This window comes from Cryptomeria japonica, chromosome 5 (genome assembly GCF_030272615.1).
Source record: "Cryptomeria japonica chromosome 5, Sugi_1.0, whole genome shotgun sequence".
In the NCBI taxonomy this organism is placed as follows: Eukaryota; Viridiplantae; Streptophyta; class Pinopsida; order Cupressales; family Cupressaceae; genus Cryptomeria; species Cryptomeria japonica.
The window spans coordinates 40312999-40328362 of NC_081409.1; the positions used below are offsets into that span (position 1 = coordinate 40312999).

Consider the following 15364-nt stretch of genomic DNA (forward strand, 5'->3'; position numbering starts at 1 on the left):
TAGTATTTTAAAAAGGACAAACAGCCAAGGACAATGTTAATGTCAAGGAACAAATGCAAGGGAATGATCTATACTCCCTAGAGAGTTTTGGTGTCTAAACCGCCTTGATTCAGCTGGTCTCTTTTGGTCCTTGGTTAGCATGCCTTGAGTTTGTTATTCAGCTTCTTCGTTCATTGTTTGCCACTATGATGCAGCCTCGGTGTTGTTTGATCCTTATCGTTGCTCTTTGTTGCTGGCTGGGCTTCATCGCATTAACATTCTTCTTATGTAAAAAAGGGTTAGGGTCCCTCTTGAAAAGATCAAGACAAAAAATCGTTGTCCTTTGTCATTCACTTAAAAAGGCCCCCCATCCCCTAACATCCCAAAAATGTCCTTGTTTCCTGTTGTCCCCATTCTAGAAACATGGTGTAACATTGTATTATACTAAAATCTTCATTATGAGGCTGCCATATCGTGTACAAGTTATATCAAGTTAGCATAAAATTACATTGCATTTTACCTGTAGGAAAGGAAGAAAATGTCAGTTTAAGGTGTGACCATCAAAAGTTCCCAACCTCGGACTGATGTGGAAGCCTCCATGAAATGCTCAATGAGAATTTGTCAATCACTAATCTTAAACAAAATTTAATAAGAAAAAGTTTGAACCGCATTGAACTTAATTTTAAAATAAATGGCTTCACCTTCAACTAGAGAAGAACCTACTGTAATTTGCAGCTACAATAATAATCTTCCCAACTATAGAAGCATTAAAATAGATGGCTTCTTAATGAGGAAAAACATTCTGTAATTTTGATGATGCTGGCATGCAATTCACACATTCATCATGTAGCATTTTAGTATCACAGTGAAGATGCAACAGTTTCCATGGCTACAGGAAATATCCAGATTTTAAGGAAAACTATCAGGGTGTCAGGAAAGGAGAAACCTTGTGTCCCCTTATCATTGAATTACAAGCGAATCAAAATATTCTACAGGGTAACACCTCACCACATCTGTGGTGGAGAGTTATCCACCGCAGCAAACTGAGCAAAAATATTAATAAATAGAATCAGGGGGAATTTGTTTCCTCAAGCACCCAAAGTTGACCAGCAATGGGTTGTCTTACCTTTCTAAGAGTGAAGGTTAGAAAATTGTAACCAGATCACCATATTTCCGCACCCCTGTAGGAGATAACTTAAGAAAACAAAAGGACAAACCTATTGGACAATTAAAAATTGGTTAAATTAAAGTTTCCTGTGAGTTGAGAGAAATATGTTATTGTATAAGAGATTGAAAAATCCGCTGCCTAATCAGGCATACTAACACCAGCAAACTTCCAAATTTTACTCATACATCACGCTGGAACATAAGATTCCAGCATCAGTTGTGTCCGGGTGGGTGATGTGACATCTACAATTAAATATGTAAACTTCCAATTCTTATCTATTTTATCCTTGAACATTTCACTGTATACTTTACCAGCTCCATGGGGACCACGAACGTAAAAATTCACCTGCAAAAAAAATTAAAATAAACATGAGTTTTGGATGTATTGATTTAAATAAATATTCCACCAACCAGCTGACTCCCTTTGAAATTGGACATAACAATGCTTCATTTATCTCAATGATGTATTAGTTAGTTTCAAGTTATGGATAGAAAGCAGTGGTCCATGAAGATGCATCCCCAGGGATGCGGATGACATCCCCAACATTCCAGACGTCCAAGGGATGTAAGGATTTGGATTGGACATCTCCTTTTTGAGGACAGGATGGTCTGCTCCATTTGGTGCTTAAAAAGAAGGCAACTTATAGAGATAATTCATAATAATGCCAAAAAGCTAGATGGGGGAGATAAAATTGTCATTGCAAATTCAGCACACTGTATTTATTTTTAAAAATTCAGCCGTTTCTTGGTTGTTTTAAGTTATTTTCATATCCATCCTACCATTGTCCCCAAAACTTGGAAAAAAATTAAAAACATTTATGGAGACAACTAAGTAAAGAAAGAAATACTTCCATCGAGGGCAATTTGAAAGTCTCAAGATGATAGATGAAAAAAATATTGCTGCATATCTACTTCAAGTAGATGAGATAGTCAATACTATAAGGGGTCTTAGTGAAGAAATAGAGGAGACAACAATAGTACAAAGTTTTAAGATCACTTCCCTCAAGATTCAATGCTAAGGTTTCAGCTATAGAAGAGATGAAGGATTTGAATACATCAACCATGGATGAGATATATGGAATCCTCACAGAATATGAGATTAGGACCGAAAAAGAATACATCAAAAAGGGAAGTAGCCTTCAAAGCCACAAGAAGATCAAAAGATAAAGAACCTATGCCAAATTAAAGTTCTGCGGACGAAATAGACGAGGAGGAAGCTCTTTTTGTACAGAAGTTAAAAAGAAAGAACGATGGAAAATTGCCAGGAAAAGTTGGACACTTCATTAAGAATCGCCCATATGTGAAAGAAAGTGATAGTGATAAAGAAGAAGAGCCTTGTACAAAGAAGGAAAACAAATTTAGTCACAAGCATGATAAAAGCAAAAAGAAATCCTATGATTACAAGTAGAGTCTCTATGTCTATAGAGAAGAAATATTTTTAGGGCATTTGAAACACATGGCAATATCATTGAAAATAGTGATAAAGAATGTTTGCACTCGCAAGAAGATGAGAAGATCAAATCTGATTATGAAGATGATGAACATAGCTTTGATGAAGAGATCTATCGTGCCATAGATGAAATTGAGAGAAATAGGAAGAGGAATTTAGAGTACAAGCAGCTATTTCAAGAAGAACGTAAAAAACCAAAACACTTGAAGAATCAGTAAAAACAATCATTGATTTGAAATTTCAGAATTGAGGAAGCCAAAAAAATTGAAGAAATCAGATCTCAACTAAAGATAAAGGAAGAAACATGTGGAAGACTAGAATCTGAGATTGTTTCTCTAAGAAAGGAATTAGAGAAGACAATCACCAAATTGAACAAAAGTCTCAAATTTGGAAGAGCACCAAAATCATAGATAATATCATAAGTGAACAAAGAAAACAAAGAAAAGGCACAAGTAGAATCAAACAAAGAAAAGTCAAAAGTTATATCAACGCATTTAAAAGCCCCATCAAAGGAGAATGCAACAAAGCAAAAGAAAGTCATGTGGTGCCAAAACCAAGCACATATCAAAAGAATAAGAACTCTTTCAAGAAGTTCTTGCCACAAAGGCAAGCGCATATGACTAGTTCCATCATCCTTTCATTGGTTAATATTTCACATGCAATCATTTTGGGCAAGGCAATAAACTATAGGACTCGTATAAGAAAATCTGGTTGGAACAAGGATAAGAATATCTAGAGTTGATAAAAGGAATTACAATTATTTTGCTCCTCTACAATGTTGAATGCTATAAATGTAATAAATATGGGCACAAAGCATGATTTCGTAGAACCATTTTTGTAGATCCCCCAAAACAAGAAAAAAAGAAAAACGTCCTTGTGGAACACAATGAGAAGAATTCAAAAGCATGGAAAATGAAGAAAGAAGATAGAAAAGAGAGATCAATATTAATACAAACAGCCCTAATGCTCAAGATGATGAAAAACAATGGTATGTAAGCGATGGCTGCTCATGTCACATGACTGTTGACAAAAGTAAATTTCTCACATTGACGAACATAGATGGAGGAATAGTGAGTTTTGAAGATAATATTTTAGGCAATATTTTTGGAAAAGGAACTATAAGTCTACACAATGGAAGAACAAAAATAAAAATAAAATGTTTTGCATGTTAAAGGATTAAATCACAATCTTCCAAGTGTAAGCCAGTTATGTGATCCATGTCCGACTCTCTTATTTCATGTAGAGGGATGCAAAATCAAGAAAGAAGGAAGATCGATATGAGAGACATATAGGACAGCTAATAATCTCTACATAATAAATGAAAATAGAGGTAAGAAATGTTTTATGGCAAAAGAAGATGAAAGTTGGCTTTGGCATAGAAGGATGGGACGCATCAAGTTTGACAATCTTGTAATCAATGTCCGCTCAGGAAGCAAACAAGGGTTAGCTACAAAACAAAAGTGTATTCAACATCTTAGCCATTGGTACTCATCCATACAGACCTTTGTGGACCAACCAACACAAAAAGTATACAAGGTGAAAGTTACTTTATGTTATTAATTGATGATTACTCTTGATGCAGGAGCATCCCCAGTCTATGAGCAATCTTGCATCAACCAAAATATTTCCTTTCAGTTTTGTTCTTGTTCAATTCAGTATTGCAGTTTCTGTGTTCTTTCAGTGTGTTCTAGTAATTAGTTCTTTTTTGTTGCGGATCAGATTTTCGGTTTCCAGGCTTGCTTTTGTTCATTATTCCAAATTCTAAGTTCATTTGGATTCTTTTCTGGTGAGTTATTGTTTCCGGATTGGTTGTTCTTGGTTCCCGGAGTAGTTTTCGAGCTTAACGGCTAGTTGGTGATTTCTTCTCGTGCGGAGCGATTTCTTGGCTTGCGGATCTATTTGGTGCCTTGCTCGATGTTCTTGAGCCCTTGGCCGACCTTCCTTGGTGGTCCGCGCTTCTTGGTTGTTCTTTTCCGGAGGATTTTCCTTTCATTCTTGGGGCCGACCTATTTGCACGTTTCATTTTCCCTTCTTGGTAAAATGTAATCTTTGTGGGCGACCTGGATGTGTTTCAGATGGTATATATGTTGTTATATGTGATCCTTAGGAGGCAGAGATGGAGATAGATAGAAGATGTAGGATGTCTTGTAATTTGGATTCATTTTGGAGGTCCGGTTGTTTTGTAATCTGGCATGTTGTCTGTAATTACTAATTAGGCATGTTAGCCTGCATGTAACTGGATTACCGGATGTTCTATGATGAAAATATGATGATGTTGATATCTGATTTTGCATTTTATCTATGTGTTGTTGTGGATTTTGTTGTGTTACTCTTGCTGCATGATCTGGTCAGTTCTCTTTGAGGACCCACCGGACCAGGGCTGCACCAAGTGGTATCAGAGTTGGTTGTCAACTTTGAGGCATTCCTTTGGGTGAACAGATTGTTGAGTGGAGGCAGGCTACGAGCATGTTCAATAGATCGCCGAGTGTGAGGCAATTGAAACCTGTAGTCAGATCGTCGAGATGAGGCGGTTGCACCGAAGCAAAGGAGGAGATGCCGCCAAGAAGGATGAACCCTCGAAGGCTAGAACAGATGATGGAGGATTTCCGAAATGAGATGCGGAACGAGATCCGAAATACGTTGGCCAGTTTGCGGAGGAATCCAAAATCTGAAGATGAGTATGAAGAGGCCGGAGAGGAATTGGAGGTCGAGAAGACTGAAGGACCGGAAGATGAAAGAGAGGAAAGATTTCTGAGAGCAGTGGCACAAGTGAGTAAAGTTCATAAAGTGGAGGTTTCGAACTTTTTCGGGACTCTGAATCCAAAAGACCTGATTGATTGGATCAAAGAGTTGGAGGACTACTTCGAGTTTGAGGATATTAAGGACTCGTAGAGAGTCCAGTAGGCACAAACTAAGTTGAAAGGGCATGTTGCTTTATGGTGGAAAGAGTTGCAGAGAGATAGAGTGGAGAATGGTGAGATGAAGATCACCCGGTGGAGACAGATGGTGGCAAGATTGAAGGCTAAGTTCATTCTGGGAGACTATGAGTTGGAGTTGTTCAAGAAGTTGTTGAACTTGAAGTAGAGAAACATGACTATGAAAGAATATACCGAGGAATTCTACAAGGTAATGATTAGATCTAGACATAGAGAGATGGATAGAGAGAAGGTGGCAAAGTACATAAATGGACTCGCATTTAACATTCAGGATGAGATGAGTATGCTAAAGATTTCCACAGTTGAAGAGGCTTACCAATATGCTTTGAAGGTTGAGGAGAAAGTGAAAAGAAGACAACAAAATAACACTAGAGGAAAGGAGACGTATAAAGGATAGGTGAGTAGCAGTATAGAGAAGCAGAATGTTGAAGAAGAATCAAAAACCTAAGTAGAGTAAAGAACCGGATCAGAAGACACGGAGAAAAGGGAGTGGCAGTAGCAACAGAGAATTTTTGGGCAGATGTTTTAAGAGTGGAGAGACCGGACATAGATCTTTTGAGTGCAAGCAAGGGATGGCAAGAAACTGTGTGGCAAATGAGGATTAGGAAGTTAGAGTTATCGGTGGAAATGTGTTGGAGCCGGAGCAGGGAGAATCCCTTATGTTCAGAAGAATCTTGATGGAACAAAGTAGTGAAGATACCGGACCTACTCAAAGGGAGAATCTTTTCCGGACTGTGTGTAAATCAGGTGGTAAGTGTTGTAAAATTATTGTTGATAGTGGAAGTACTAATAATTTGGTATCTGAGGAGATGGTAGAGAAGCTTGGATTGAAGAGGCTTAAGCACCCTTGTCCTTATAGGATAAGTTGGTTACAAGATGATCAGAAGTCAGAAGTAAATGAGCAGTGTTTGGTGAATTTTCATATTGGACCTTTTAGGGATGAGGTCTTATGTGATGTTTTGTCTAAGTGCTTGTCATGTTTTGTTGGGAAGACCTTGGCAATTTGATAGAGGAGCTATCTATGACTGTAGAAGAAACCTAATCACTATTGAGAAGGATGGGCAAAAGCTCACATTGGCTTCTTTGAGGGGGAAAGAGAAGGAAGTGAGGAATTTGAATCTTGAGAAGAGTTGCAGTGTGGAGAAGCACCCAAAGCAATCAGTACAGAGAGTATCTTGTGAAGTGGAAGAACAGACCAGTGAAAGATTCATCTTGGATTTCTCAGGCAAAGGTAGACCACCTTGGTTTTCCTCTGGCCCCAGCAAAGTGAGGGACTCACTTTTCATCAACCCCGAATGTCTGATGCAGGAGCATCCCTGGTTCTTGGCAATCTTGCATCAACCAAAAAACATTTATTTTCAATCCGGACTGTGCAGCAAGAGTAAAACACAACAAAAGTAAAACAAAATGATGGAGGAAATGCAGAACAAATTGATTATATCATGAAAAATTGTTTACAATCTGCCAGCAACATGCGGGCTACAAGATTCGGCTCACTGGCCTGCTACAGACATACTCAATCACAGTCTCAATCAACACCGGACCTCTCAACCTCAAGATAGATCTTCCCGGTTCCATCACTTGTTACTACAAGCTAGATTACATTGATTCATATGGTCTAGAGGGATCCGGGTCGGCCCAAGAAGAATCAAACAATGATGAACATGATGAAACGTGTAAAACCACCAAGTCGGCCTCCGCCAATGAGAATCCTTTGGAAAATCCATAGGAAGAAGTGCGGATCAAAAGGAAGGTCGACCACACACCAAGAAATGTTGGAACAACAAACTGAGGCTCCGCAAGCAACAGAAAGGATCTGCAAGGTTCGCCAATAGCAGGATAGGTCCAAGCAGTTCTGGGGTTCTAAGCCAGAAAACTGTCTCGGAATCTGGAATCGATAACTTGTCGGAAAAAGATCCAAACATTCTGCGGTTCGAGAATAAGGTAGATGACTATGTTCTTGACCCAAATCCAACTCCGCAAGATCCGGAGAGCAAATGTCAAAAAGTGCAGAAAGAAATATTGAAACTGCGAAATAGAAAACAAACTGAAAAGAAATGTTTTTGGTTGATGCAAGATTGCCAAGAACTAGGGATGCTCCTGCATCAACTCTAGATTTACTTGGGTAGCTTTTTTAAAAGAAAAATCAGAAGGACTAGAGAAGTTCGAGATATTAAGGCCTTAATAGAAAGTGAAGCCAAGTTAAATATTAAATGCCTAAGATCGGATAGAGGTAGTGAGTTCACCTCAAATGAATTTGAGGAATTTTATGAAAGACATGGGATTAGAAGACACTTACAAGAACACCACAACAAAATAGAGTTGTGGAAAGAAAAAACAGGACATTGCAAAAAATGTCAAGAACCGTGTTTAATGAGTCCAAGTTATCAAATTCCATTTAGCGAGAAGCAATGTATATAGCAATTTATATTTTAAAAAGAACACCAATAAAAGTCAATCATGATAAAACTTTATATGAACTTTGGAAAGGTAGGCCTACCACAGTTAAATACTTTGAAGTATTTGGTAGCAAGTACTACATAAGGAGAGATGAAGAAAATTTAGGCAAGTTTGATACTAGATCCAATAAGGAATATTTCTTGGCTATTCCTTAAGAAGAAAAGCTTTTGAGTGCTAAAATAAAAAGTTACACAAAATAATTGAAAGTAGAGATGTTCGTATAGATAATAACATATACCATGGATAAATAAATCAAGAAGTTGATCATGAAGAAGAAGAGGAAGAAGTTGAAAATAAGAAATCAACAACACCAGCAAAGGCACACAAAACACCATCAAAGTTTGTTAAAAAAAATCATCCAAAAGACTTAATTATTGGAGACATGAATACAGAAATACAAACAAGGAGAAGATTGGCCACCACACCAGGGCATATGTCTTTACTTTCTAAAATTGAACCCAATGATTTTATGGAAGCAAGCAAAGACACACATTGGGTGAGCGCAACAGAAGAAGAGTTGAATTAAATAGAGGAAAATGAATCTTGGGAACGTGTCGCAAGACCTAAAGATAAAAATGTAATTGGTACCAAGTGGGTGTTCAAAAATAAGCTAAATGAAGATGGTCAAGCGTTAAAGAATAAAGCAAGTTGGTATGTAAAGGTTGTGCTCAAGTAGAAGGCATTGACTTTGAAGAAACATTTGCCTCAATTGCATGACTACAAGCCATAAGGATGTTCCTAACATTTGCTTGCCACCAAAACTTCAAAGTTCACCAAATGGATGTCAAATCAGCATTTCTCAAAGGACATCTAGAAGAGGAGGTTCATATTGAAAAAGGTGAAGAATTCATCTTGTGAGAAAACAAAGACTATATATGCAAACTCAAGAAAGCTCTTTATGGATTAAAGAAAACCTCCAAGGCTTAGTATTCTAGATTGGATAAATACTTACAAGAACAATGGTTCAAAAGAGGTGTAGCAGACAACAATCTCTATTTCAAAATTCAAGATGATCATCAATTGATTATTGCAGTCTATGTAGACAATATCATCTTTGGAGGCAGTAAAAATAAAGGTGCAAAAAAAATTTGAAATGTCCATGTTAGGTAAACTCTCTTCCTTCCTAGGATTACAAGTCTCTCAATTTAGAAATGAAATTTTTACTTCAGAAACTAAGTATGCTAAAGACATGTTAAAAAGGTTTAGAACAAAGGATTGCAATCCTCTGAATACACCAATGGTCGCAGGATGTAAGTTAAGCAAGAATGATGAATCTCCCAAAGCAAACCAAACTCTCTACAAATCTATGATAGGAAGTTTTCTTTATATGACAGCCTCAACATGACCTAATACCATGCAAGCAATTGGAATGGTTGCAAGGTTTCACGCAGCTCCTAAAGAGACACATGTACAGGTAGTGAAAAGAATATTCAATCACTTAAAGGAACCTTGGATTTTGGTTTATGGTACCCAAGAGGTGAAGACTTCACCTTAAATGCATATACAAATGTTGATTGGGCAGGTAGTTTGGATGATAGATGAGTATTAGTGGGAGTGCTTGTTTTTGGGCAACAATCTTGTTTCATGGTTTAGTAAGAAACAAGCTTCAGTCTCTCTATCCATTGCTGAAGCAGAATGCATAGCAGCAGCTTCATGTTGTACTCAAGTTCTTTGGATGCAACAAACTTTGAAAGATATCAAAGTGGAGTATGATCACCCAATTTCTATATTCTATGATAATACAAGTGCCATTAATATCTCCAAGAATCCAATGATGCACCAAAGGACTAAACACATTCCCATCAAATATCATTTTTTGAGGGAACAAGTAGCAGATCAACAAGTGAAATTGGAATATGTTACCACCAAAGAACAGGGTGTGGATATATTTAAAAAGCCTCTTCCCAAAAAAACTTGAGTTTCTTAGACAAAAGTTAGGGGTGATACCCTCTCCTTCCAACCACTAAAGAGATCTATACGTAATGGGGAGGTCTTCTTGCAGCTCTATGGATGCCTTTGCCATTGATGTCAAAGAGGCAGAAGATGTGTAAGAGGGAGCATTGTATATTCAAGTTCATTTCATTGAGAGGTTTCCATCAATGACAAAGGGGTAGATTGTTGCAGATTTGTCATTGATGTCATCTTGCAGGTTGATAACAAGAAACAAGCAAACAGTGACCAAGGTAATGCAGAATAAATAACATGAAGATATTAATAAGGCATAATATGTAGTTCATTAAAGGCAGTGATGATTTATTTATGTGATGCAACGACTATTCTATTAAGAAGAGACTAATGAAATACCATAAGCAGTGATTATTTTTATAAAGAAACAAATCAACCATATAAAAATAAAAGGCATGTAAGACAAAAAGATAAAACTCTTGGCAGTTATAAGATGCAAAGAATATATATATATATATATATATATATATATATATATAATGTTTTGAGCTAAGATGCTGAATCATGGGATTTTTTGAGCGATTACGGGTACGAAACGTACCAGAATCAGATTCTGAAACGAATCTCCTATGGATACATCCGAGGTTCGCGTTTTTAGATGCCAAAATGTTTGCAAAATGTTCAGTGATTCTAGTTTGATCTTTTTGAGATTGAAAATTGAATTAAAATTAGTATGTTATGTTTCAAATTTTGAAATTTGTAATTGATTTGTTTAGCATATGTATAGGTATATAAAATTCTAAACTTAATTCTATTTTTTAGCTACACACACACACACGCACATACATATATGTATGTATAAATATATATTATATATACATACAATAAACATACCAAAAATGTACCCAACCCCCAAAACGATTTCTTTCGTACCTGTTCCCATTCCTGTACCCGATTCAGCAACTTAGGTTTTGAGCAATATAAGGTTTATGCACAAAATGGCTGTTATAGCCAAGATAAAATTGGCATTGCTTAGCAGCAAGTTGGGGTGGCAGGTGTAACGCCACCACACCACTCCCCATTTGTAACAGCCAAGACTATGAGATACGATAGAGTGGTGGAGGCTATTTATGCATGTTCTTTATCGATCAGGATTTTATGCTCTCGATACAAGCTATCACTAGATTTTCTCAAAACTGCGAAAAACTGCAGTCTTTATTACAGACAATTATTAATATTGTAATAGTCAGGAAGTTCGAAAAGAGGGGACAAGACACGGAAAGTATCCTCTGCAACACTTGACTCCAGTCAAGAATCAGGCATGTAGCCTTTGTCATATGCAGTATTTAATAGTTATTTTCAGACTAAAAAGTTTGTACTGTGTTTTCTTTATTCGTTGCTTGTTAAATGAATATATCAAGATCGATCACTGTTTGGGTTATGTAATTCTTTGATAGAATGTCATAGTGAGATCTTTATGATTGATCACTGTTCTGGTATGAAATCTTTTCATTGATTGCCATAGTGAGATCATTTTGATCGATCACTATTCTGTTATGTATATCTTTTGATAGTTTGCCATAGTGAGATCATTATGATCGATCACTGTTGTAATTTGTATCTATGATAGAATGCCATTGTGAGATCATAAGATCGATCACAGTTGATATTATATCACTATGCATCTCCAGCCATTATAACAGTAAACAGAGGAGAGTAGATGTCTCAGAGAACATTTGAGTTACTTGAAGACCCAAAGTGGGTACTGATGATAAGTGAAGAGTTCTCTTACTCCAATTCAAATATTGATCTCATGTCTTCATTTCTGCAAAGCCGATAGGCTCTCATCAACCGGTTATAATGAAGACAATCATGCCAATTCTGTAATATGTATTTAAATTATCATATGGGTCAAGGAACTAGATCAGCACAGTCACTAGTATCTTTTCAGTTAATATGTTTAAGTAAAATATCTGAGTATGTGATATCTCATTGTGTTATCATCAAGAAAAAGACAATTGAGTCATAGGAAACCAGTAGTGGTTCAAGCATGTTCAGCTGATTGGGAAGACTATTATTTATCTTTCTGTTATTTAATTGGTTAGAACTCTTAATGGTATTAGGTTAGTAACTATAGAGCAGTTGGTTTGTAGTGGTTTAAGTTTACCTTGAAGGTCGTTATGAACTGTTACTGTCTAAGGGCATTGAACCAGTTAGATGTCTTATGATCAATTAACCAGTGAGTCAATTGGGCTTGGGTATGAGGTACAAGTTGAGTAAGGGTGGCGAATACTGACAACATGTTGAATGTGCTTGCAATTATTAAACCGTGGCCAAGGTAGTACAGTGCTATGCATGCGACCATCAGTTCACATGAATCGGATACACCCTAGTTAAAACACTCATACTAGTTAGGAGGAACCTATAGTGTGTGACTGACTAGAGTTGTGTACAACATTTTAAACAATAGGCTCAGATGGCAACTAGTCCTAGTCTTTGGTCTACACCCTCATGAAGGGTAGGGCTACTTCCAGAAGGAAGGTGTGCGGGGGGTTGCCAGGTCTGTGGTTGGAGGTAAAGCCCTTGATGATGCTCTCCCTCTCCATAGCAATGTCGACATTTGTAGAAGTGATTCAGCTGTTTAACATGTTTGTTCAGCAATCTCTGATCCTTTCTCTTTCTTATGTAAAAATGCATGTTATTGTTATTATGAAATAAAGTTTAAGATACGAAAGATTTACATTCTTGCATTTCCCATTTCAAATGAAGTTAGTTTTAGTTATGCTAAAGAAGAATTATATAGTTAAAGAATTTCATTTTCAGCTGAAGTAGTTAGTTACTTCTTTTTTAAAATATTGCATATCATGTTTACTTTTTAAGTATTTATTTCATTTTCTTATTGTACAGGTTTTGGCTTGTTACAAAACGTGACTATTCCTATATTAGATAATATACAGGGCAGCAATTAGTATTTGATAAACAAAAAGGTGTGACTGCATTAAGAGATACAATTTGACTATTACATAGAACATTCATTTAACAATAAATATGAATATCGTTTTGATAAGTTGTCTCTCTTGGAGTCTAAGGTACTTCATGTGTGAAAATGTATGTCTTTTAAAGAACAATACATCTCTTGGAAGGTATAAGTGGAGATGGTGAAAATTAATTGAAGTGTGTGTGTCGCGGAATGAATAATGATAATAAGCTAAGTTGCAGGGTTTGGCCCTCCAGGCCTCTGGTACCGGTCCGGGTCTGGATCCTGCTTCGGTCCGCCTACGAATCTAGACAAGGTTCGCGCCTGGGCAGACTGGTTCAGCCTGGGCAAGCATGGGGATAACCCGGACATCTGGCAGCCAAAAAAGCTAATTGTTTTGCAAAATTTAACAGTTTTTTGAAATCCACCACTTGGAAAAGAAAATCAAAACCCTAAAGTGACATATAAAACATAAATTTAGTTCCTCATTTATTTTGCAAACATTAGTTTTTTCATTGCAGGTTGAGCAAATAAGAGTTGAAGGTTGATTTTTGAAGCTTGAACAAGTGTTGTAGCATCATTTCTACACATTTCCAAGCTTCCATTAGCTGAAAGGGGTAGGTTCTTGTACATTTTTTAATTTTTTCAACCATTTTTGTTTCATAATTTATTTGTCTAGTTTACTTCATTTTTTTTTTCATTATTTTGTTTTTGTTTTTGAATGTGTTTATATAATTTCTTGCCATAGGAACTAGAATGCCATCTACCTCTTCCTCCATAGGCACAAATGAACAATCAAAACAAAGATCAAATCCAAATTCTCCCCTATGAAAAAGTCTTTGACATTATATGACCAGTTCTAGGAGGTGGAGAATTCCATTGGAAATGCTAAGCATGTGATGTAGAACATAATAGTTCATATTATCCGGTGGTAGGCCAATTGTGTAGAATACCAAGAAGAGGCATCAAAAAATGCCCTGGAAAAAATAGTCTACCTATACCACAATAGACAATGTTGAAATATATTAGGGAGCATGAGGAAGCAGAGAGAGAAAAGCCCGTAGATTAAATCAAACCGCTCCAAAAAAAACAAAGGGAATGCAGCCCCAATGTAATCCCAATATTGTAGTAGAAACCCACCCCTTCTTTTCCACAACTGAGCTTGAAGTGAACTACCCCTTCTTTTCCACAACTGAGCTTGAAGTGAACTACCCCTTCTTTTCCACAACTGAGCCTAAAAGTGAACCACCCATTGCACGCAAAAGATCAAAGGGGCCTTTGGAAACCGCATTTCAAAATGAGAGTCGAGACATTGCCGACCAAGGTGTAGCAAGATGCATATATGCAAATGGGTTGGCTTTCAATGTTCTTCGCTCCCCATATTGGAAAAAAATGTTGAAGAGTGTTAACAAAGCTCCAAGAGGGTATAAGGGCCCAGGTTATGAGAACAAACGTGGAACGTTGGGCTGAGACAGGTGTATCCATTGTTTCAGATGGGTGGAAAGATTGTAAAAATTGTCCCTTGATCAATGTCATAGCGGTGTCCCTTAAAGGGGCAATGTCATTGAAAGTTGTGAATTGTGAGGGCCAAGTAAAAGATGGGCAATTTATTGCAAATATTCTCATCTCTACCATTGAGACAGTGGGACCCCGTAATATTGCTCAAGTCATAACGGACAACACAAAAAATTGTAGAGCTGTTGGTTTGTTGGTTGAGGAATGCTATCAGCACATCTTTTGGACACCTTATGTGGTCCATTCACTCAATCTTATGCTACAAAAGATAAGTAATAAAATTGATTGGATCAAACAAGTGTATGCACAAACTAAGGACATCCAAATGTTCATCACAAACCACCACATGTCAAAAGGGATTTTTGATCTTTTTCAAGTTTGGAGCTATTGAAGGTAAGTGAAATAGTAATTTAATTTTACATTCTCTGATATTTTTATTTTCAATGTTTATAATTTGATTGTGTAAGCTATAATGTGTATTCTTCTTTAAAGTTTGTCTTTATTTTTTTAATCATTTTAGCATTAATTTTTGTTATAGGTTACTTAGACCCGTTTTGCATCAAACACAATCGTCTTGAGACGACTTGTGAAAGTTAAAGTGGCACTTTGCAATATGGTGATCAGCCAAAATTGGGCTATATGGAAGCAGAGAAGCACTAAAAGGGCAACAAGAATTAGGGTCAAGATATTGGATGAGTCATGGTGGGATCTTGTGACATATTTCCTTAGTTTCACAAAGCCCATTATGAGCATGATTCGCTACACTAACATGGATAGGCCTTGCATTGGAAAGATTTATGATGGCATTGACTCAATGCTCGAAAAAATGAAGTGCATTATAAATGCAAAAGAAAAAGACCCCAAGGAGAAATTCTTCAAGCAAGTGGAAGCAATTGTTGTAGAAAGGTGGAATAAGATGACCACTCCTTTGCATCTTGTTGCCTATGCCTTGACACCAAAGTACTATAGCAATCA

At 36.9% G+C, this 15364-nt stretch overlaps 1 protein-coding gene across 6 annotated transcripts in view; it reads right to left on the minus strand.

Annotated features, from left to right (window-relative positions):
• Nucleotides 1–907: 907 nt before the first annotated feature.
• LOC131057404 (probable mitochondrial import inner membrane translocase subunit TIM21) overlaps nt 908–15364 on the minus strand; it is a 122895-nt gene continuing 108438 nt past the window's right edge. For all 6 annotated transcript variants that reach the window (XM_057991578.2, XM_057991577.2, XM_057991576.2 and 3 more), the window contains one exon: nt 908–1492. In XM_057991578.2, the coding sequence (XP_057847561.1) occupies nt 1334–1492 (159 nt within the window). In that variant the 3' untranslated portion in view covers nt 908–1333. The remainder of the gene's footprint in view (nt 1493–15364) is intronic.